Source organism: Atheta coriaria, unplaced genomic scaffold (genome assembly GCF_025399875.1).
Source record: "Atheta coriaria isolate IRGN ID8LTWV9N9 unplaced genomic scaffold, Caltech_Dcor_3.1 hic_scaffold_9_pilon, whole genome shotgun sequence".
NCBI classification, from domain to species: Eukaryota; Metazoa; Arthropoda; class Insecta; order Coleoptera; family Staphylinidae; genus Dalotia; species Dalotia coriaria.
The window spans coordinates 7,030,614-7,054,219 of record NW_027045451.1 but is presented as its reverse complement, the minus strand read 5'-3'; the positions used below and the strand labels follow the sequence as shown (position 1 = coordinate 7,054,219).

At 35.6% G+C, this 23,606-nt stretch overlaps 1 protein-coding gene across 1 annotated transcript; it reads right to left on the bottom strand.

The window, feature by feature from the left end:
- Positions 1-5,983: 5,983 nt before the first annotated feature.
- On the bottom strand, positions 5,984-17,600 carry Poxm (Pox meso). Its single transcript, XM_065312131.1, has 2 exons — positions 17,336-17,600; positions 5,984-8,112 (listed from the first exon to the last, which is right to left on the bottom strand). Exons 1-2 carry the CDS (start codon positions 17,343-17,345, stop codon positions 7,322-7,324), a joined length of 801 nt encoding a protein of 266 aa, XP_065168203.1. The 5' UTR covers positions 17,346-17,600; the 3' UTR covers positions 5,984-7,321.
- Positions 17,601-23,606: the final 6,006 nt, after the last annotated feature.

The window sequence follows — 23,606 nt, the reverse complement described above, 5'->3', positions numbered from 1 at the left end:
TTAGATTTCAACATAATATTGTGCAATACAATTATCGTAGCCCAATCTAAATAGTTTAATCTGAATAACAAAATAAAACACGACAACAATGCATTTTAATCAAATATAGAGTGTGTAATACCTAAACACGGAATTTACCAAAAATTTAAACTATTGAAATGAAGCTGTAAAATTAGGGTTGAATGGGGATTAAAACATAGTTACTGAATAGTCGTATAATTTTCAATGAGATGACAAATTCATAGTTTAAACAAAATTTAATCTTTTATTTGACAAAATATTACCAGTTTTATATTCATATTGGTAATTTGAAACTGAGGAAATTATATCTTGCTTGTTTTTGCATTTTTTGTGAACTTCCTGGTTAATTGCCTATCTTAGAAGTTAAAACTAATTTAAAAAACCATCCTATAACCAAAAACAGAGAGGAATCCCTAATGATAACATATTACTTGTCATCCTAGTAGCAAAAGACGCCGCTCCATAGATCAAACGCTGTTGACACTCAAAAACATAACAGAGACCGCCGACAATATTTGGTTTCTTTGCCACAGTCAACTAACTCACAGACAGCAGCTCAGTAACTCCTCTAGTTGCCAACAAAATATGCAACTTAATTTCCTTCGGAATTGTGCGCAAAAATCAAACTTGCTGCTTCTTGAAAATCTCTTCGCACTTTACACAATACACTCTGAAAGCGGGTGGTAATTTACGAGCGTATGAAACCGTTTCGAAATGACTTAATTTGTGGCATACAATTCGGAAAGCCGATACCATCAACTGTGTCGCATTATCAGCTCAATTTGACCGAAGGTACAAGCGAACGACTTTCGTTATATTAAAATAACCACAAGAGTTCTACACGCATATAATACTTGCGTTTCGTCCTTCGAGGATGTAAATTCTCTTTCTGCAGGTTTTTACTGCACGCTGCGCGCATTTCCATATCGACTTTATTATAAAAGTCTACGGTGGTAATAAAAGGAGTAATTCGATCGAGGGCAATTTACAATTCGACCGCAACGAACGACGAAAACTCATTTATTCGTGCGCTCCTATAGGACACGCATTTGAGTTCCAGCGCGCGAGGCGAAGGAAGCGAAGGGCGGCGGTGCGAGGAATACTCCTGAATACACATACTTCGATTGCAGCCGCACTGGCTACGTTTCCCAACCCACGGCGCACACATCTGGTTAATTATCGCGTCGGTAAAAGTCTTTAGTAAAACGAGAAGCGGACGGTTGTAAAACGACTACATGCAAACGTACATATATGTCACGTTCGCCTCGAAAACTCTTCTCTGCGAGTGCAACACTACCCTTTTTTGCAACTGCAATAAAAATAACTAAGGCAAGCGAAACCGCAATCGCTTAATATTTGCAGACATATTTGTTTGAATGTTTGGTTCGTGTAATAATAGGTAGGTACCGGTAATAATCTAGGAATAAACAATACAGAACAAAAGGGAAAAATGAAAGTTGGCTGGCTTATTACTAGTTTAACTTTCAATATAAAATGTTATTTATGATCACACAAGTATACAAAAACATATAGGTACGTTGAGGTTATGTTATTTGTTTGTTCTTCAACGACAGAATATTGATAGTTTCTACGACTTGATTAATAGGCAATCGAAAAATTCAATTTCTTATATTAGAATTGTTATTATTACTTTAATATTTATTGTTATAGTTATTTATATATATTTACTAGTTAACCGGGCAAACGTTGTTTTGCCATATAAATTATTTCTAGTTCCTAGATAAATTTTAGTGTAGACAAAAAGTAACTTACTTATTATAAAAAATAGGGGTTGGTGATAAAAAGCCAAAAATTTAGGGTTGTATGTATTTTTTAATGCCACATTAAGAAAATAAAAACAAAAAATTTCGACCAAAATAAAAGAAAAATTAAGGGTGAACAACCCTTATCACTTAGAGATATGAAGAATAGATAGTTGCCGATTCTCAGACCTACTGAATACGCATATAAACATTTTCTTTGGGCGGGATGAAAAATGATTAAATTACTAAAATGGTTAAAAAGAAATAGGGGTTAATGATAAAAAACTAAAAATTTAGGGTTGTATGTATTTTTTAATGCCACATCATAAAAAAATAAAAACAAAAATATTCGTCCAAATATTAAAAAAAGTTAAGGGTGAACAACCCTTATTACTTAGGGATAGATAGATAGATGTTAGCCGATTCTCAGACCTACTGAATACGCATATAAAATTTGGTAAAAATCGGTAAAGCCGTTTCGGAGGAGTATGGAAACAAACACTGTGACACGCAAATTTTATATATATAGATAATATATATTTATTTTATAGGTATTTATTGTTATAGGTAGGTAGGTAGGAAGGTTGGCCAAGTCGTACCTCTAAAATACAATTGGCTCTAGATTGAAAGTTTTGCAACATAATGTCAGTTTTTCGACATATTTACCTGCTTTAGTTAATATTGATTTAGTTTGTATGAGAATAATTAATCAGAAATGTTTATATTTCTGTAAAACATCGATTTTAAAAAAATGTGTAAACGGTACGACTTAACAAACTGGTCTGTTAAGTCGTACCATCGATACCCTAAGTCGTACCTATGCCAAAGTAATATCAAAATGAGAATATAGTTATATATTAGTTTAATAATAATATATTTATTTGCAAGGAATTTTTTACTTGTTTGGACACCCCAACACATTTGTCATGCATCCAAATTTTGCATTTGAGGCACTGAATCATACTATCTTCCCTATTCTCATCACGCTAGTAAAGTATCTTCGGCGCGCAACCGTAGCGCCGCTTCGTGGCGCAGCTGAAACCTTGAGTCCCATATGTTCTATAGGTACGACTTAAAAAGCGCAAAGGGGTATGAGTTAGCAAACATGTGCTTCCCGTTTAAAACCACTTTAAACAATATATCAGAAGGAATATGTAACAAAATCCATGTAGAAAACAATACATGGATAGGTGTATAACCAATATTTAACAAGCAACACATATTTAGTGGTGTTTTACTGACCACCAATGCTTTCAAGCTCCACGAGAAATTGGATGAGCACGAGGAGCAAAACTATTTTTACGCATAACTTCTCAATTCTGATTCGGCGGGAACTAATTAAAGAATATGTTTCTAGTATGATTTCATGCTGTCCGAATACAGCATTTTAAATTGCATAAAGTGCCTTCAAGTTAGAGAAAAGACCGAGGTACGACTTACGTGACGGTACGACTTAAGCAACCTTCCCCTATACCTATAACACCGAGAACTTCGTATCGCCTTTTTTCGTGAATATTTTCGAAATTTTTGAAATATTTCCCTTTTTCAATATAATATTGTAAAATGACGTTATCCCATTTTGAAAACGCCAAATCTTGTCAATTGTTGTCTTAACGCTAGCCGCCGCCACGTCCTCTGCCAATTATCCACATTTCTATAGGTATTTAGGTACCTATATTTTGAAGAATTCGCACAAAATATTTATAAATTATAACTTAGGTATTATTCTGCTATTTAAGCTATATTATAGTGTAGTTTTATTAAAATGTATTCAGTAGCATATGCATAAAATAGTAAAGATCCATACATCCATACATACAACATTTTTCCGTTGAGGTACAATATTAGTATGATATAATTTATGATCATAAAAGAAGTCAGAACATACATATTCCTACAAATACGTAAATTAAATCAAGTCAACTATTAAAAGTATAGTTACCTAGTGTGTTTGTTTTTCAATGACAGAAAATTGAAAAGTTCTAAAACTAGATTTATAGGTCGATATAGTTATACTTTTGTTCAAAAAATGTAAAACTTGATTGGATCGTTTATAAAGTGAGGTTATATGGGTTCATTCCCTTTCAAAGGGAATTAACTGACATTAATAAGTTCGATTTATTAGTGTAAAAATAGTCTGAAGGTATAAACAGCAATAAAAAAAAATCTACACACTTTTTAGAAATAGAAACTCGAAGAAGTAGAAATATTTGACATTATTCTTTGCAATAATATTTTATTTTAACCTCTCTTAAGTATTGCTTTTACTACTTACTTGAGAGTTGCAGACATATTTCTCATTTGCATCTCATTATAATAAAAATGTCTTGCCCTCTTGTGCATTCAGTTTTTGGACGGATGTGGGAGGCACCGCCGAAAAATTTCCAACTTCAAAGTCTACCGCACGAAGCAACGTGGCCAAACTTGTTCTTTTGCGACAAATTAACCAAACAAGTGACAATGAGCTCATTTTGCGAATATCGTTTGCATATCATCTGCCAATTTTACCGCGTCTATCCGTAGAAAACCTAAGTGAGTTGAGAAATAAAGAGACACCAAAAATAACCGGCGGTCCCTTCTTCCTCTCGCCCGAGGTTCTTCTTGTCATTCGAAGTTCACGCTCGGATGAGTTTTCCCGGCTGGATGGCAGCCGCACGTGTCTCTGCCGCACAAACATCAAACGCAAATCGTGTGTGCGGTGTGTGCGCGTCTTCTCTTCGCCGTCGTTGTCGCAGACAGCGGCGAGCATTCCAGCGCACGACGACGGTCACACTCATTGACCGTGATGGAAAACATTGCTTGTCACCCATAATCACATTATATTATTATTCTTATGCGAACGCGGGCGCTTGTACCACATGTAAATATCTACATGAGTGTGTGTGTGTGTGTTTTTGAGCCCACCGCAGACACGCGTTTTCGGGTTGCACACTTGCACGTGATTTATGCAAGAAGTGAATGCGTGTCGACGGATTTGTCGCTTGTTTCTGGTGCACAATGCGCAATGATGTTTTGTTGGGGATCTAGCGAAGGAAATTAACCATTTATTATTTCTAAACATTCGAATGTATTTCTCACGTACTATTGAGTGCAAATCTGTCAAATTTCTTACTTAAGAGCCCAGTTTAAAACATTTCAACGCAACTCAAAAACTATACGCATACCATGAAGAATTAATTTCTCTTAAGTCTGCTTTTATTAATCCTGGAATATTAGCCATTATAATATATTAAAGAGCTATTAATTTTTCATTGAATATAAGTACCTATTTGGAAATCTTTTTTAAAATTATACTATTCGATTAAACCATAGTAAATGTCAAAAATTGTACTTTTAGGTTAGGGGAGAGTTGCTATACGCGTAGGTACTGTGTTTGCATATGTGTATGCATATAGTACCTACCTATTGCCTACTCGTACCTATCAGAGAAAAGATAATTTTCTTTTTTATGCGAATAGTAGTTTAAGTAGTAGAAAATATCTTAACAATGAAAATAGTTTAAGAATGCAAGTTATAAATATTTAGTACTTTTTTTGTGCGGCGCTGGTGTCACTACAAAACGCGCTTTTAAACTTTACTTATCATATAATTTTGTTTTGCTTATGCCGATGTGTTGCCCACAATATTCGAAACAATAAGCCAAAAAACAAACCTGCCGTTAAATAATTTACGACCTAATTGTGTACCGTTGGATCTCGAGCGTAATTAAAATCGGCCATTGTTATGCCAGAAAGCTCGGAGAAGTCGAGATGGACAGCAACAGCCTAACTAGCATTTCGCTCATTTACGCTCCCATCGCTCTGCGCGGCTGGCATTAATCAAATACCTGCCCACTCATTAGTTAAGCAGCATCAGGCATATCGAAAGCGCTCGTCGCGGATAATAAAACCGTATCGCAATCAAATTGTTATCGGTTAATTTACAAGTGAACCATCGCCTGCTCACGTTCGGCAGCTGCGTTATTGTCGTTAATCTTGCTTACGTTAATGCGTTTGATTAAGTAACGAAAATCAACGCTGAAAACAATATCAAGGGAAGAGACAGGGATCCATTATTGAATTAAGTAACTATTTTATTTATTGTAAAACGGGAGCCATTTTTTACCGCGCATGCGTGTGCGTCGGTCGGTTTTTTGCACTACTGCGCATGCGCTTTTCATATGATAAAAATATAACAGGACATCAACAATTTGAAATAAATTATGCCTCCAATGTATTTATTAAATAATAATACAAGATATTCATTTATTGGAACATAAAGAAGAAATAAATGATAAGAGCGCCAATGTGATTTTAAAGCTTTTAAAAAGCCAGGGTTGTGAAAGTCAGCCACTTAGACATTAATATGTACAACGAGAGAAAAAATAGCAACACAACACGAACTCAGAATTAGAACGAGACTTAAACGACTACCGTAGGTAGGGTAGACTGGGTACGGTAGTACCAGGGGGGCGGTAGTACCAAAGCAAATATCTCGTGAACAGTTGAGCACAGCCCTATGCGTTCAAGGAGTGATAGTAGCCGCATACAAGTTGAAGTATGTAAGTTGTAAGTTGAGTCACACAAAGCCAGTTACACGCGTGTAGGACGTGTTTTTGATTTTTTGAGATCAAAAGTAAATATTTGATGATGAATTGTTTTTAGTTTTTAAATCTTGTCTTGCGTGTTATATTATACGTGTGTGTTTATTGAAAATAAATGGTTTTTGAAGAATAAAGGTATGTTAATCAAATTCTTGTATCTCTATTATTTTTTTTATAATTAAATATAATTTGGAAAATGTCCACATGGGGACGGTTGTACCAAATAATATGGGGACAGTTGTACCGGTATAAACGACCACATGCCTTGTATTATTTTAAAGTAAAATTTCTTTTTCTTTCTAAACGTAAAACGTTTGGTTTATATTAGATGCCACGAGTACGTATTCGCAAAACAGGAAAAGGCCAACATGATGATAGCGCTTATATCAATGCCTATGAGTGTATATTGAGTGTAAGAACTGGGCTCATGAGCAATGCACTGACGGAGAACCCAGCTACGTATGCAATATTTGTGATTCCAACTAATTTTATTGTTGCACACATAGCAGGACATTTAAGTATAATTTTAAGAGTGTTTTCTTTATTGTAATAAATACGTTTATTGTAATAAATAAGTTTTATTTCTGTATGGTACAATCGACCCCACCCCCTGGTACAACCGTCCTGAGGTCTGAGGTCGGTTGTACCATTTCTCACCCACAACAAAATTTAGATTTATGAAGGTACTTGTAACCTTGAGGGATTAAAAATATGGGCAAAACGTAGCCAGATGATTAGGCATTAAACTATGACAAGTACCATTGGGCTAAGTAAAATCCTATTAAGCCTACAGGCAAAAATCTAAAAAATGGTACAACCGTACCCAGTCTACCCTAAATATAAATATTCACAGAAACGCTTTTGTGTCGCACACACTCCCGTGATTCTTGTCCTTAACTCATACTAATACTTTCGGAGATAAGCGCGCGCGCGCACGCGCACCAGCCAATAATATTCATATATGCACACCGGGGCCGTGCGTGTGCCCCATCACGCCGTTGACCATGTGCATCGCCTTGCCGGTGTCGTTCTGCGTGAAGTACGTGTAGTAGTTGTAGTTTTGATGATCCGAAGGCGCAGGTAGCGCAGGTATGGCCGACAATAGACCTGAATTACCATGATGCGACCGGAAGGCAACGGCCGTGTCGACACCGAGGATGTTGTCGACCGAATGCAGGCTTGGCCGCGTCCAACAGTGGCCCGTCGGTAGTGTAGTCGTGCGCTGATTCGTCGGTGAGTGTAGTTTGGGTTGCGCGCCCGCGGCGGTCGCGTAAGGATAACTGGGATAGATTGCGTTGTACATGGCGGCTGTGTGTGAATGCGTATGCGCACCGTGAACAAGCGACCCAATCTTGTTACGCAGGATGCGGCTGATGGAAGATACAGATGGTATGTTGAATTTGTCACAGACACCGTCGCTGAGGAGTTTGTCACGGATTTCCCAGGCGAATATTCCGGGATCTTTTTGTTTCAGGCGGCGAATGTAGGCGACTACTTTGGGTGTTGTCACACGTGGTTTACTGCCACCAATTGCCCCTGGTAAGATTGAACCGGTTTCGTTATATCGTGCGAGGATTTTCGACACGCAGCCATGTGATACTCTTAGTTGTCGACTGATATCGCATGGACGGATGCCCACACGTGATAATTCGACGATTTGTTGACGAACTGCGTTGGGTAGTGGTCGGCCATTGACGAAAACACCGCCGAGTTGATTTACTTCACCATATTGTTGCACATGTCCCTCTGTAATCAATACAAGACAATATTAATTCATTTGTTAATGTTTTAATGCAATAAGGTGTTGAAGCGGTTGTGGCTAATGAGATTAATGTCGCTAATTAAATATTAGACTTAGTACGCTTGCTTTCTAATTAGGATTGTTGGAAGTCATCGATTCATAAATCACTCCGCATATGGCGCACAGCAACGCGTGTAGCAACGCATCTTCAAAGCGTTCAAAGCGTTGTTTGTTTGTCATTACAAGTCGCCTCTTCGTCTTTTATCTTGAGCAAATCAATTAATTTCTTCGTGCGCCAAGCACTTAATTAAACGGCGCTGTACAAGCGTAGATTCAGGCACTCGGGGCTCGGCGGAGTGCGAGTTTTGTCGGTCGCGATGTCAAAATAAGTAACTTGGCGACGAGATACAAGCTTGTTCAAAGGATACGACACGCTAATGAACACGCAAGCTTTCTTCGTGGTTGGGCTTTCATCTAGCGCCTGCATTTTATTTTTATATGTGATAGGGATTGAATTGGGTACATTATTTTTTATGATTGATACAATTTTTTGCTATTTTTGAGTAGGTACCTACTCGAATTATTTTCGTATTTTTATCATATAACTTTTACTTTTATGTAACTATAGGAACACAGGTATAAGTTACCTATTATTTTGTGTGAACTTTATATTTTACCTACCATCAGTTTGTTCCCGCTTAGCAACGAAATAATTAATTAATTAAAATGTCATCAAAAATGCCTTTCGTAAAGTTTATGTAAATGATTGAATCACCAATCAAATTTTTATTTCTTATTTTACACACAATTGGACTACCATAATTGTATCAATTTATATAAGGAGAGTTGCCATATTCGAACTGGTGCAGAAATTGTACCACGGGCTTTATTTAGCAATTAATAGACTTTTGTGCCATTCCATAGTAAAAATGTTATCTTCCATTGATATCAATAAAATACAAAAAAAAAACTAGTCACACTTAATATTTTTATGCGACAAATAGGAGCAAAAAGAAAACAGGTAAGTCTAAATATAGGTATGGGAAAGTTGGCTAAATCGTACCTACCCCTAAAATACAATTGGCCCTAAATTGAAAGTTTTGCAACATAATGTCAGTTTTTCGCAATATTTACCTGCTTTAGTAAATATAGTTAATTTAGTTAATATTTGTATTAGAATAATTAATCAGAAATGTTTATATTCTTGTAAAACATCAATTTAAACAAAATGTGTGAACGGTACGACTTAACAAACCGGTCTGTTAAGTCGTACCATCGATACCCTAAGTCGCTACTATGCCAAAGTAATATCAAAATGAGAAAATATATTAGTTTAATAATAATGTGCGAGTATTTATTTGCAAGGAATTTTTTACTCGTTTGGACACCCCAACAAATTTCTCATGCATCCAAATTTTGTTAAAAACTTGGCGAGATGCATTTCTTATAGTAGTTCGTACGAGTTGCTTACATCTTACCATTACCAGTACCTACCTGTACCAATACAATATCGCAGGCAAAGGATATAGCGCAAATTGAGGTACCAATTGTCTAATTCGTACTTTTGCATAGTTTTAGAAAAACGATCAAATCGACTTTTACTACTATTTAGAATTTTCTACATTATAACTCAAAATTTCATGCTGGCGTAATAGATACATTGTTTTAACTAAACTAGCACGCTTTGTTTTGCTTATGAATAAATGTAGAAAATGTACCTATAGGTAAATGTAGGTACAACTTGCGGGTGCGCTAATCCAAGGATGGCCTCAAAATTTCACTAAAATCTCTCAAGCAAATTTGAAGTCCATAAAATAAACACCACATTTCTTCGTGCACTACATAGGCACATTAATTCTTAGATAGTTATAAAAAAAACTTCAATCATTAACTAAATGAAATTAGATTTTCTTATTCAAATTAAATGAACACACAATTAAATGTTTTTTGTTTACTTCCACTTATAAAACGCCAGTTTCTCCACTGTTTTTAGTCACACAGAAGAAGTGGTACTTTATACCTATATGGATGGCCAAGTCGTGAGTAAAGTACTTTATCTACGGGCGTTATCTACGGGACGCAGCTTGCACCTGTGCATTTGCCTACGGTGCACCACCAGACCATATGAAATGACATGCGCCGCAAGTTAAAGCAGGCGCTACTGCTGCTCGAGCAAATTTCGAAGGCTAAATGTTCACGTGGCTAAACGTTGTTAAAGCTCCCGTTTAGTCACTTGATAGGTACTGAATAGACTTTTTTAATATCGTTCAAAATCATGTAATTCAAGTGTCAGCAATGAATTTGCTTTATTGAACAAATCGAAATGTCGTGCTTAGCATTGTTTCACTGTTTTCTGATTCAGCAATTCTATGAAGAAACCACAATAGCATCGTATATGTTTAAGGACATTGTCGAGAAACCACTTTATTTTATAATTTTATAATTTGAATTTACTTCTTCAAAATTTCAATGGTCAATCAGCCATTTGGGGCGTAATTTGGATCTAATTGTTTTTCAGTTATAAAACCTTACTACCATAGACTTAATTTTACATTTAGATAGGAATAGGTGTCCTAAATGGGTAAATGACAGAATGTTCTTAAATTGCATACTTTACGATTTTTGCGTCGTGTTACAACATTTGAAACAAACAAAAAGAAAAGAAAATGCTTATATGCTACAAAATTTAAAGATATTATGTGTGTTTAACGGAATGTCAAACGTGTACCTACTCGTATATGTGAAAAAGTTGACACTTACACCACACAACAGAAGAAAAAGTGGTTAGACTTTAGTCAAATTTCAAAGTCGGCTACCAAATGTAAAACCAACCCAAATCTAATTTATGTGACAAACACAGAGTCGTCTTAAATAAACCGTAATTTCATTTTCCATATAAATATACCTACCTCATAATTTCATAGAATGCATGAATGCATATCAATAGTTTAATTTCTATACACATAATTTTCCTCTCCGCGCATATGGGCATATCTGAAACGCATTCCTTGCAACGTGCAAACAAACCTGTAACAAACTGCAACTTACTAAGAGTGAATGAACGAAATGAACTTTCGTAGGTCACACACATACGCTCGACTTTGTTCAGCATATCATATTTCTTGTCCCGGCTATAGGGCACCGGGCTGCAATATGCTCGCAGCGCTCGAGTTTGCAGCTGAAATCGAATTGAAAATCTATTCCAAGTTATTGTTGCATGCTGGTTTATATGCTACATGCTACACGGTATTTTTCTCCAGCATATTGGGATTTATTTCATCGCTCCGCATTTTTGTTACGCTTTACATCGTAAAGCGCCGAAATATTCAAAACAAACGTCTCAATCGCGACGAGCACGTTCAGGCACATTTAATAGTTGTAAAAGACGTTAAAAACAGCGCCTGCATAACAGCTTACTCTAATCATTCGTTCCTGATTATTAAGTATTGTTGACGCATTCTCTGCCGGCCTGGGGGAAATTATTGTAATGTACCTAATGTTTGTTATTACAACATAATTTTTAATCGGAATGTACAGAATGAATCGCTTTAATTTCATAAGTGAATAATTTACTTACAACTGCATTAAATTAAAGTATTTTTGAGCGATTAGGTTTTTAGTTGAAGCGTTTGAAAAATGCGCTCATTATATCCCCGACAATCATTCAATGAACCTTACTGATAACCTTTGAGGAGTTATTTTAGTTACTCGCACGTACGAGCCGGACGCATTCTATAACAGAATGAAGTGAGCGTACGATAAAATTCTGAAAATATTGATGAGTCGTGGACCAAGTTCAGGATTTACAAACAATCCAAAATTAAACTAATAGATAAGTTTGGTAATATTTTGGTGCTTTTATTTTGACGTGATTTGACGTGACATGTTATCACTAATAATTTTATGATTGGGTTAGTTTAATCATAGTTTTTACCAGCGGAATTAATATTATTGCAGTTTCTTGAATTTCTTATTACTCTGTAGCTATTAGTAATTTATTAGCACAACATATAATTACAACGTTCACCGTGATTTAACTCTTGGCCATTTTATAGACTAACATGAGCGCTAATTATTATAAGCTCCCATAAAGCGCGTAAATCAATCTTCTCGGAAGTTTTTAATAGACTGCTCGGCGGTGCGTGCGTCGCAATGTTAATTTCCAAGTTGCGTGCGTCGTTTTTTGAGTTTTCCGCTCCGAACCTGCGCTATTCGCGGTGGCACAACCGCCGCCTAAATTAATGTGCAGACATGCCGGGGCGCTTGATGAACGGTCCAACACGTGTTGACATTGTCGTCGTGTCGACGTTAATAAAAGTATCAGAACGCGAGTTGGGCTGCCGACGGGGACGCGAATGCATTTAAGTAGATTGGATGTGTATCTTTGATCTTCATCATTAGACCGTTTATAATTCACATATGCAATGGAACATGCATGTTGTGTATGTCTATATATACAATTTGAGATGTAATTTCGGAGGTTTTAAAAAGACATTTCGCATACTTAAGGTGAGTTTACGCGTGTTTTACCAGCTCACTTTTCAAAATTACTTTTAGAATTATATGTCAAAATTAACGTTTGAGTCTCTTAACTATAAGAATAAGAGATAGATTAGTACTATATAGTACTACCTAAGTTGTCGCATTACTCAAATCGTGCAAATTGTTAGTATTTTTAGTAACTACTAGAGAATAGATAAAGTTATCCCCCGTCGCTTAACGATAAGGTTATAGGGGAAAGTAGCCATATTTGGATATTTTTATATTTTTTGATTTATAGAGCCACATATAAACTGCCAATAAAAATTAAGTAGCGGAAAAGTAACTCACAAGGCTTACCCACAAAATGATATTTTTGGTTTAAGTAAAAATTATATTTATACCCCTCAAATTTCAATTTAAAAAAATTGTGTTTTTGGTCCAAATTAAGAAACCGGTTTCCTAAATTGGACCGCGCGGTTTCCTAAATTGGACCATGCTTTTTTAACGGCAATTGACACAATAGTAAATTTTAGTTTTAGCAGTAACACAAGCACATTTTGTATAAACCAAAATACGGCATTTCATACAGTGGATCATTTCGAAGATTTGTGCTCGTCCACAAGCTTTTCTAGGAGGTCGAAAAAATGATATACGTTTTCCCTGTTAAAACCCCGGTGCCTGTCTTCGGTCCAACTTCGGCAACTTGAAGAATTTATATTTAATGATCAACGACAATCTTAATATAACATAACATCTTAAAATTAATACTATAAATTATAGATAAATAAAGAAGCTTTCTGATGATAAAATAATAATCGGTAAAACGTCGTTATAATAGATTTGATAATCAATGATACCTATACGAAGTTGTTGTCACGACGAAAGCACGCGGCAAGTTTTAACCCAAATAGTTGTATTAATTGTTTATAAATACGAGTAAAAGAAGAGGCCAGTCAATTTTTGCATAAACTTCAACAGTCCGCGGATATCGTGGTGGTCCAACTTAGGCGCTGGTCCAAATTATGCTACCTTCCCCTACCTACTAAAAGAAAATTTAAAATTTATTCAGGGTTACACTTTTTTATTCAAAATATTACAATAAAACTGCATAGAAGATACAGAAAGCAATCTTTTGACAAAATTTTAATAAAAATTTCTTACTTTCTTGAACCTATTTTGAGTCTTTTAGATGGCGATTTAATTTAAAATACCTGCATGACTATGTCTATCAATAACTGAGCCTCTATAACAACGTTTACTTATTTTTCACAACCTTAAAATTTTCATTTGCAACAAGAAATGGGCTAATAATAAGGAAATGGTTTCGAAATCTGTCTTTATAAGTTTAGTCTTGCGGGTTTTGAATTAATTTCTGAGCATACACTGTTTGACAGGTTGTAACAATTTGTATGAGAAAATGTAATTATTATTAGTAGTACTATTTCCTTTGCAATTTTTAAATTTTACTATTTAAAGGCAATTTTTCTTATGCGTTGCGACTTTATCTTCTCATAATTTACAAGAAGTTTGGAGATTTGCTAAAAACGTAATTTTTAAATAATCTTTAAATATATCCGGCGATTGAAATTATAACCTGTGCGCAACAAGCCTAAATTGAATAGAAGTCCGAATAGCTCATCATAAATTTATTGGCAATAATTGAATGCAACCCAACAAGCACCAATTACAGCGACGTTATTCAAGTCTGATACAATGACATACATCACCAGACGCCAAGAACAAGTGGACCTTGTTCCAACACCTTCCCAACCAAGTCTCTCACAATGTTTATTTGCTGGTTTTATTGCGCACGCAAAAGCAATTTGTCCGAACGTAAATAAAGTACCAGCACCAGCTAACGTCCCAACGGGTTTGATTTGAAACTAGCTTCGTACCAGCAACTAACAGTGGTAAGTCACACAACCTCTTTGCTTTTATTCAATTCCAATTGTGTATGCAGGTATTAACAGTGCATGTTAACTCAGCTCCACCGACGGAATACACTTACTGTTGTATTACTCAATATACACACATGCAACAATATGTGCAACAAGTGTACCGAATGGAAGCACTAACGAGCAATCTGTGCTGAAACTTTAAATGTGACTAGGTAAATCTAGAATATTGCCTTGGAGTGGTTGTGTATTTCTCTTGCACCCACTTTTCGGCATGCTTCGGTTAGCATATAATTGCGGACGGACGGGTGAAGTGTGTATGCCGTCGGAGCGTTTTTCCGATTAGTTGCAAAACGCACGGTTGGCGACTAACCGCTTGTGCGAAATGTGACGATTTGTTAATCTAGTTGAACAAATCTCAGCATCTCGAGGCAGACACACGTAATATACGTCGGATTGGTGTGTTATTAGGACAGAGAACTCGAGCGAATATCACATTTTTCATCTTGTACATGTATAATTTAATTTGCGTGTTAATTCAGGTGGAAATTGCGAATGACTGGACGGAGGCCAAAATTGTATTTTGATCAAGAAGAGTTTCACTTTGCTAAAATTGAATACATTTTTGTTGCATTTAAAAATTGTGTATTTCTGAACTTGTTATTTGTGTCGCAAATATTATTAATGGTAAAAGATTGTATTGAAATGCTTCCTTCTCATTTTTTCCAAGAACTCAAATTTCATGAAAATCTCATGAAATGTTTTCCAAAAATTTTAATTATCAAGCAAATATTCAAAATTTTTAAATATAGAATTGTCTTCTTCTTGTACAGGATGTGCATATTTATAGAAAAATATATTTTGGGAGCGGGCACGGCTGGACATGCAAAATTTCTTTCAATTATGTCACGCCCCTATGCTCAGTTCATAAGGTTGGAATAGGAATGCAGCGAGGGTCGCACCAAGGCCAGAATTTCTCAAATATGTGACATTACCGACCTGCGCTGCACCCATGCGCCACTATAAGCCAACTTCAAGAATTTGGGGGTAAACCAGTAAACGTGCACGATGCACGTGAAACCAAGAAGGGCTAATTCATTAATCTTTTTGAAAGCATGAAGTGTGTCAAGTATACTCAAGAAGTAGGAGTAAGTTTGCGTTTAGGGGAGTTAAAGAAAGGCTAATTAACTGATTTTATAACAGATAGTAATTTAAAAATAACAAAAATGAATTTATGTTAGTTAAACTTTCGGTACTTTATTGTTGCGGATTAAAATGAGTGTAGGTATAGCATTGTTTGCACTATTTTCTGAATCAGCTACCCAACAAATAATTGCCAATATTTTATAGGTAAAATTCGATTCTATCTTCACCAAAAATCCTTCCTACTCGGTAATACCTATATTTTGCTTTTAAATTTTTAGGTTTTTTTAAAATTATTCTCCAATTGGAGCACAGCAAATCCTACAAATCAAAGATTTCCACCAATTTTTGACCGATATGTTATAAAATTTCAATTGTCATTCCAACGCGTTCTTTTTATATTTAAGCGCTAGATGGTGCAATATACCTACCTACCTATCTAACCAAAAATGTAGAAAACCAATTTATTGGACTAGGTTAAGTAAAATGAAGTACCAACTGCTTTGTTCACATTTTATAACCATAAAAAAGATGAACTTAGCTACCATGTGCGTTAACAAGCGCACAGCAAGAATTTTCACATTACCTACAGAAAGCCCCAAGCACGCATTATTTACACACGATTTAAGAGGTGCTCTTTTCCGCGAGTGTTTACTGTGGCGTACAATCCTCGTACTTTAGTAAAGCATCAACGTGGTGCAGCTTGTGGCAAGCGAGAGCGCGCAGGACACTGCCTTCCAACCTAAACTAATAATCTGTTAAAAAGTTAAATATTTACCGGTGCGGTACGTAAGCAAATTTGTTCACTAAATGGATTTGGACACTCTAGGTGTCTCCATCGAGTGCCGTCTAGCGTGTAGCTAAACCCCTGTTATTTACATTTGCACACTCTTCGAAAAGAGCTTCTGTGGTGCTTCTGTACATTAGTGAAAACAAATTGATTGCAACTTTGGAGGTTGTGTTTGGTGTTTTATGTTTTCGTGTTTGTTTTGGTTTCGGATTCATCTGTTTAGTCCGCGCCGAAATAAAAAAATACTAATGAACAACATTTGATAAATATTATATAAATATAAATATAAATTATGTAGTAGCTATATGAGTGAACTGGAACTGGAAGTGATAAATACTGCGAAGGGTCAATACCAAAGGTTGTTTCGATTCAGTAAACATCTAAATCAACTCGCGTATGTGGCGTACGATACTATTTAGAGTTGAAAATTAATTGAGTAATTATCAACATCTAAATAAACTAGGTGTACCACCCACATGTGTTTTAAGTTAAAGTTTAGCTTAATGCAATATGTTTTACACATTAATCCCGGTTCCGACGGTCGACGGCCGCGGCGATTTCATGCACGCGTTTTCTGCTCGCCAAACAAGCAGCGTAACGCCACCGATTTCGCATTGCTATTGACAATTAGTTACATTTGCATAAAATCGCTATTGAAGCATTACGCGCCGCGACACGACCGAAGCATTCCGTTTGTGTGTTCATCTGTTCCAAGCACGGTGCGTGCCGAAAGTAAAATATGTATGTTCTCTATATGGAATATTCCGACTTAAATCACAGTGACCAATGGATGGATGCACTAAATCGCAACTCGATTTAATAAAAACATATAAATATTTAGGTATATCCGTACATTTATAGAAATACGTAATTGAGTAGGTATAGGGAGGTGTAGGTAATAGGTAGGTAGGTACTTACCAGAATTCATATTTGTAAAAGTCTAATGTCAAAACCAATCATGAGATGAAATCAAGTTGTTAAACAACGTGGCACTCTCTCTGCAAGTTCATTAGTCACACCGTCACAGAATTATTCATTAGCCGATAGTATAATTAAGCGGTCGCGGATGTCGCGCACTTTTTGATGCGATGCGATGCGCTGAGGTAAAAAAAGGCAGCGGTTCAGGCTCGTTTTCAGACGCGTCTATGCATGACAAATCTCGGAAACCATTTGACCAGAAGCGTTCTGCTCGCGTGAAATGTACCCCCCGTTCGGCGCGGGCATATAAGTGTGGCTTAAGTCACATACGGAGCGTGTGGGCCGCAACGCGCCGAGCACATCCTATTTACGACCGTAAAATGGTTCCCCGGCTCAGTTAACCAATCGTCTCGCTTAATGCGCAAGCGACTTAGCGATCCTGATAGGCTATTGGTCGAACGTAGAGTGAAAGAAGCGTGGTTTGAGTGTTTCGGCGCAAGCACGCGTTGTTTATTCGTGATCGAATATATAGTAAATGTATTGTATTTGCGTAGGTTTTTGTTATAAATTATATTTTGTTTATAAATTAATATACAATTATGTGTACGTAATGGTGGGTATAATTTACGGGATTATTAAATAAGTTGGAAGTTGGCGTTTTATAGAAGACTACCTACTTATAGTATGGGAGAATAAATTATACCTACCAATTGTAGGTATTATAATATCTGGCAATTAATAACAAATGAACACTTTTTGAGGAATTATGATGTTTTTTGTCTATATAGGGAAGGTTGGCTAAGTCGAACCCCTAAAATTCAATTAGCCCTAGATTGAAAGTTTTGCAACATAATGTCAGTTTTTCGACTTATTTACCTGCTTAAGTTAATATAGATTTAATTCGTATGAGAATAATTAATCAGAAATGTTTATATTCTTGTAAAACATCAATTTAAAAAAAAATGTGTGAACGGTACGACTTAACACACTGGTACCCTAAGTCGTACCTATGCCAAAGTACCTAATATTAAAATGAGAATATATATATTAGTTTAATAATAATGTATTTATTTGCAAGGAATTTTTTACTCGGTTGGACACCCCAACACATTTGTCATGCATCCAAATTTTGCATTTGAGGCACTGAATCATACTATCTTCCCTATTCTCATCACGCTAGTAAAGTATCTTTGGCGCGCAACCGTAGCCGACTTAAGCAAGGTTGGCTAAATCGTAGGTACCCCAAAAATACAATTGGCCCTAAATTGAAAGTTTTGCAACATAATGTCAGTTTTTTGACATATTCACCTGCTTTAGTTAATATAGCTTTAATTTGTATGAAAATAACTCATCAGAAATGTTTATATTCTTGTAAAACATCAATTTAAAAAAATGTGTGAACGGTACCTACGACTTAACAAACCGGTCCCCTAAGTCGTACCATCGATACCCTAAGTCGTACCTATGCCAAAGTAATATCAAAATGAGAATATATACCTATTAGTTTAATAATAATGTATTTATTTGCAAATAGTACAAAAGAGTTTTTAACTCGTTTGGACATTTGCTATGCATCCAAATTTTGCATTTGCGGCACTGAATTATACCTACTATCTTCCCTATTCTCATCAGGCTAGTAGGGTAGACTGGGTACGGTTGTACCATTTTTTAGATGTATGCCTGTAGGCTTAGTAGGATTTTACTTAGCCCAATGGTGCTTGTCATAGTTTAATGCCTAATCATCTGGTTACGTTTTGCCCTTATTTTTAATCCCTCAAGTTTACAACTACCTTCATAAATGTAAATTTTGTTGTGGAGGAGAAATGGTACAACCGACCTCAGACCTCAACCGATTGTACCAGGGAGTGGGGTCGATTGTACCATACGGAAATAAAACTTATTTATTACAATAAACGTATTTATTACAATAAAGAAAACACTTTTAAAATTATACTTAAATGTCCTGCTATGTGTGCAACAATAAAATTAGTTGGAATCACAATTATTGCATACGTAGCTGGGTTCTCCGTCAGTGCATTGCTCATGAGCCCAGCAGCGCGTACTGACAACTCGGGATTTCTTTTCATAAAAGTCTTAAACCACTCCTCACCAGCTATTTGTTGCTCATCCCATGTACTTGGCTTACTAAGGTTGTATTCGACAGTTTCGTTACTTTCCTGGAGTATCTTTTCTGCAAGCTGGCTATTGAAAAATAAGTCACATTGTTTTTTGTAGGCCATTTAGAGCGGTCTAAAGACAAAAACGTCCATTGGGAGTCGCATGACTCCCATTGCCCACAATTACACTATTGTGTAAAAGAACAAAAAAAAATTCCTTCAAAACATTGATGCAATCTGAACTGCACATCACGATTTTGAATGTTTAACTAAGACTATATAGGGGAAAGTAGCCATATTTGGACCATTTTTATATTTTTTGATTTATAGAGCCACATATAAACTCTCAATAAAAATTAAGTAGCGGAAAAGTAACTCACAAGGCTTACCTACAAAATGATATTTTTGATTTAAGTAAAAATTATATTTATTACTTTCTTTGGCGAATACGTAATACGTTTATGAAGATGCCCTCTGGGCGAAACATGTCAACTCAAATACAAATTGTAAAATCCAAAAATCACGTAAAATTATAATAAATAAATATTTCAAATATAAAAATTATATTTATACCCCTCAAATTTCAATTTAAAAAAATTGTGTTTTTGGTCCAAATTAAGAAACCGGTTTCCTAAATTGGACCGCGCGGTTTCCTAAATTGGACTATGCTTTTTTAACGGCAATTGACACAATAGTAAATTTTAGTTTTAGCAGTAACACAAGCACATTTTGTTTAAACTTAAACCAAAGTGCGGCATTTCATACACTGGATCATTTCGAAGAGTTGTGCTCGTCCACAAGCTTTTCTAGGAGGTCGAAAAAATGATATACGTTTTCCCTGTTAAAACCCCGGTGCCTGTCTTCGGTCCAACTTGGGCAACTTGAAGAATTTATATGTAATGATCAACGACAATCTTAATATAACAAAACCTCTCCAAATTAATACTAGAAATAATAGATAAATAAATAAGCTTTCTGATGATATAATAATAATTGTGAAATCTAACGTTTAAACAGCTTGACAGTTTATGCACTTACGTCGTTATAATAGATTTGATAATCAAGAATACACAAAGTTGTTGTCACGATGAAAGCACGCGGCAAGTTTTAACTCAAATAGTTGCATCATTTGTTTATAATACGAGTAAAACAAGGGGCCTGTCTATTTTTGCAAAAACTTCAACAGTTCGCGGATATCGTGGTGGTCCAACTTAGGCGCTGGTCCAACTTAGGCTACCTTCCCCAAAAAGTTTCATTCGAATATTGCAAGATATTCGACACTTATCTTCTAATTTGCGTTGACGTAAAATTAGATCAGCGGAGCTCAAAAGTAAAACACTGGCGTATCTCAATGATACACGCGTCGATTGGCATGATTTGTCGGGGGTGGCACTGGGGGGCCAATAATAGTTATTTAAGAAAACAATGCTTAAAGGCGGTTGCAATAAGTATTTTGTTTATAATTAAAATTATATTTGAGTTCTCCCTTAAGTGACCCCCATTACCCTCTTTCTTGGGCGTTAATATCGCAGATATTATGATTTACAACTATTTATTGGCTATTAAAGTGGCTATTTAATATGAGTTTTTAATTATTTATTGATAAATCATGGTGATTTAAACATTTTTCCAAAACTCTGCAAAACAACGATTAAAACAAACCGTATTTTAAAGCGTACCGCCCCGGTACCGATACAAAAATACCCACATATCCAAAGTAATGGTATCAATTGGCTAAACGGTAGTTTTAGTCACTAGATTGATTAAAATCAAACGAAGCAAGCGTTTATTCCATTGAGTGTTTAACAATTTTTAGTCACGTGATGCTTTCTCAATTTTTTCTGCTTCCACTTTATTTCAACGTGTATGTTTATGTATTTTAAATTTTCAAATTCGCTCGCACACTACTAGAAAATGTAAGAATATAAATGCCGTGTCGCGCCGACACGAGCAACATCAGCACATGCTTTGATTTGTTTGACTGACCGCGCATAGCATTTCATATGGTCTGGTGCTGCAGCGTTGGTAAGGAGCACGATCTACCCCGTGACTAAAGTACTTTATTCGGCGTTGGTCGTCCGTGTTTAAAATACCACATTTTGTGTCTCAAAACCATAGAAAAAGTGGTGTTTTAAAGGTGGAAGTAAAAAATCATTTTATTTACAATATAGGTACCTACCTACCTACTCTAATAAGGAGTCATATTTATACTCTAAACACATGAGCAAATGAGCATTACAATGTATAAACTTACAACTTACAACTCTGTCCAACTAAAACCCTGTTTTTAGTCTTATTGGTAGGTATAACTAACTAACTTAGGTATTCAAAATTAGCAAATAGTTACATCAATTGTTTATAAATACGAGTAAAACAAGGGGCCTGTCTATTTTTGCAAAAACTTCAACAGTTCGCGGATATCGTGGTGGTCCAACTTAGGCGCTGGTCCAACTTAGGCTACCTTCCCCTATATCAGAAGGAATATTTAACAAAATCCATGTAGAAAACAATATATGAATAGATGTATAACCAATATTTAACATGCAACACATATTTTGTGGTGTTTTACTGACCACCAATGCTTTCAAGCTCCACGAGAAATTGAATGAGCACGAGGGCAAAACTATTTTTGCGCATAACTTCTCAATTCTGATTCGGCGGGAACTGATTAAAGAATATGTTTCTAGTATGATTTCATGCTGTCCGAATACAGCATTTTAAGTTGCATAAAGTGCCTTCAAGTTAGAGAAAAGACCGAGGTACGACTTACGTGACGGTACGACTTAAGCAACCTTCATGTATACCATGAATAGGTTTGTTATGACGCAAAAGAGACTTTCATCTCTCATTTTAGCATAAGATATCTATGACTTCGGCTTTGTAAAATTCAAACGAGTTAAGCAGCACTTTTGTATTGCCGTAAAATAACGCTATTTTATAAATATTTAGGTAATTCATTCTAAAAATACTAATAACCTAGGTTATTGTAGCAAATTTCAGGGTTTGGAGATAATCTTTGCCAACCTTCCAATTCAAACTTCTTAATAGGTACCTAGTACCTACTTCCATAAAACGAATAGGCAAAATCAGTTACTGAAAAAACATTATCTGCTCAATTATAAATCTAGGTAATTGCAAAATGCTTATAAAGAAATAGATTGTAAATCCAAAGATTCAAATACTGTGTTATAAAGTTATAGGTATGACTTCGAACTTTGACTTCTACTTACGAACCCACTAAAATCACCTAAAATCAAGTACCTACTTACCAAACATATTAGTTGTATTGTGTTGGTTACCATGTTTAGGTAAGTTAGCCTAGTTGGTAAGGTAGCCTAAGTTGGACCAGCGCCTAAGTTGGACCACCACGATATCCGCGGACTGTTGAAGTTTGTGCAAAAATAGACAGGTCCCTTGTTTTACTCGTATTTATAAACAATTAATGCAATTATTTGGCTTAAAATTTGCCGCGTGTTTGCGCCATGACAACAACTTCGTGTATCATTGATTATCAAATCTATTATAACGATGTAAGTGCAAAAGCTGTCAAGCCGTTTAAACGTTAGTTTTACCGATTATTATTTTATCATCAGAAAGCTAATTTATTTATCTATAATTTATAGTATTAATTTGGAGAGGTTATGTTATATTAAGATTGTCGTTGATCATTACATATAAATTCTTCAAGTTGCCGAAGTTGGACCGAAGACAGGCACCGGGGTTTTAACAGGGAAAACGTATACCTATCATTTTTTCGACCTCCTAGAAAAGCTGGTGGACGAGCACAAATCTTTGAAATGATCCAGTGTATGAAATGCCGCACTTTGGTTTATACAAAATGTGCTTGTGTTTTCTGCCAAAACTAAAATTTACTATTGTGTCAATTGCCGTTAAAAAAGCATGGTCCAATTTAGGAAACCGCGCGGTCCAATTTAGGAAACCGGTTTCTTAATTTGGACCAAAAACACAATTTTTTTAAATTGAAATTTGAGGGGTATAAATATAATTTTTACTTAAATCAAAAATATCATTTTGTAGGTAAGCCTTGTGAGTTACTTTTCCGCTACTTAATTTTTATTGACAGTTTATATGTGGCTCTATAAATGAAAAAATATAAAAATGGTCCAAATATGGCTACTTTCCCCTAATAAGTA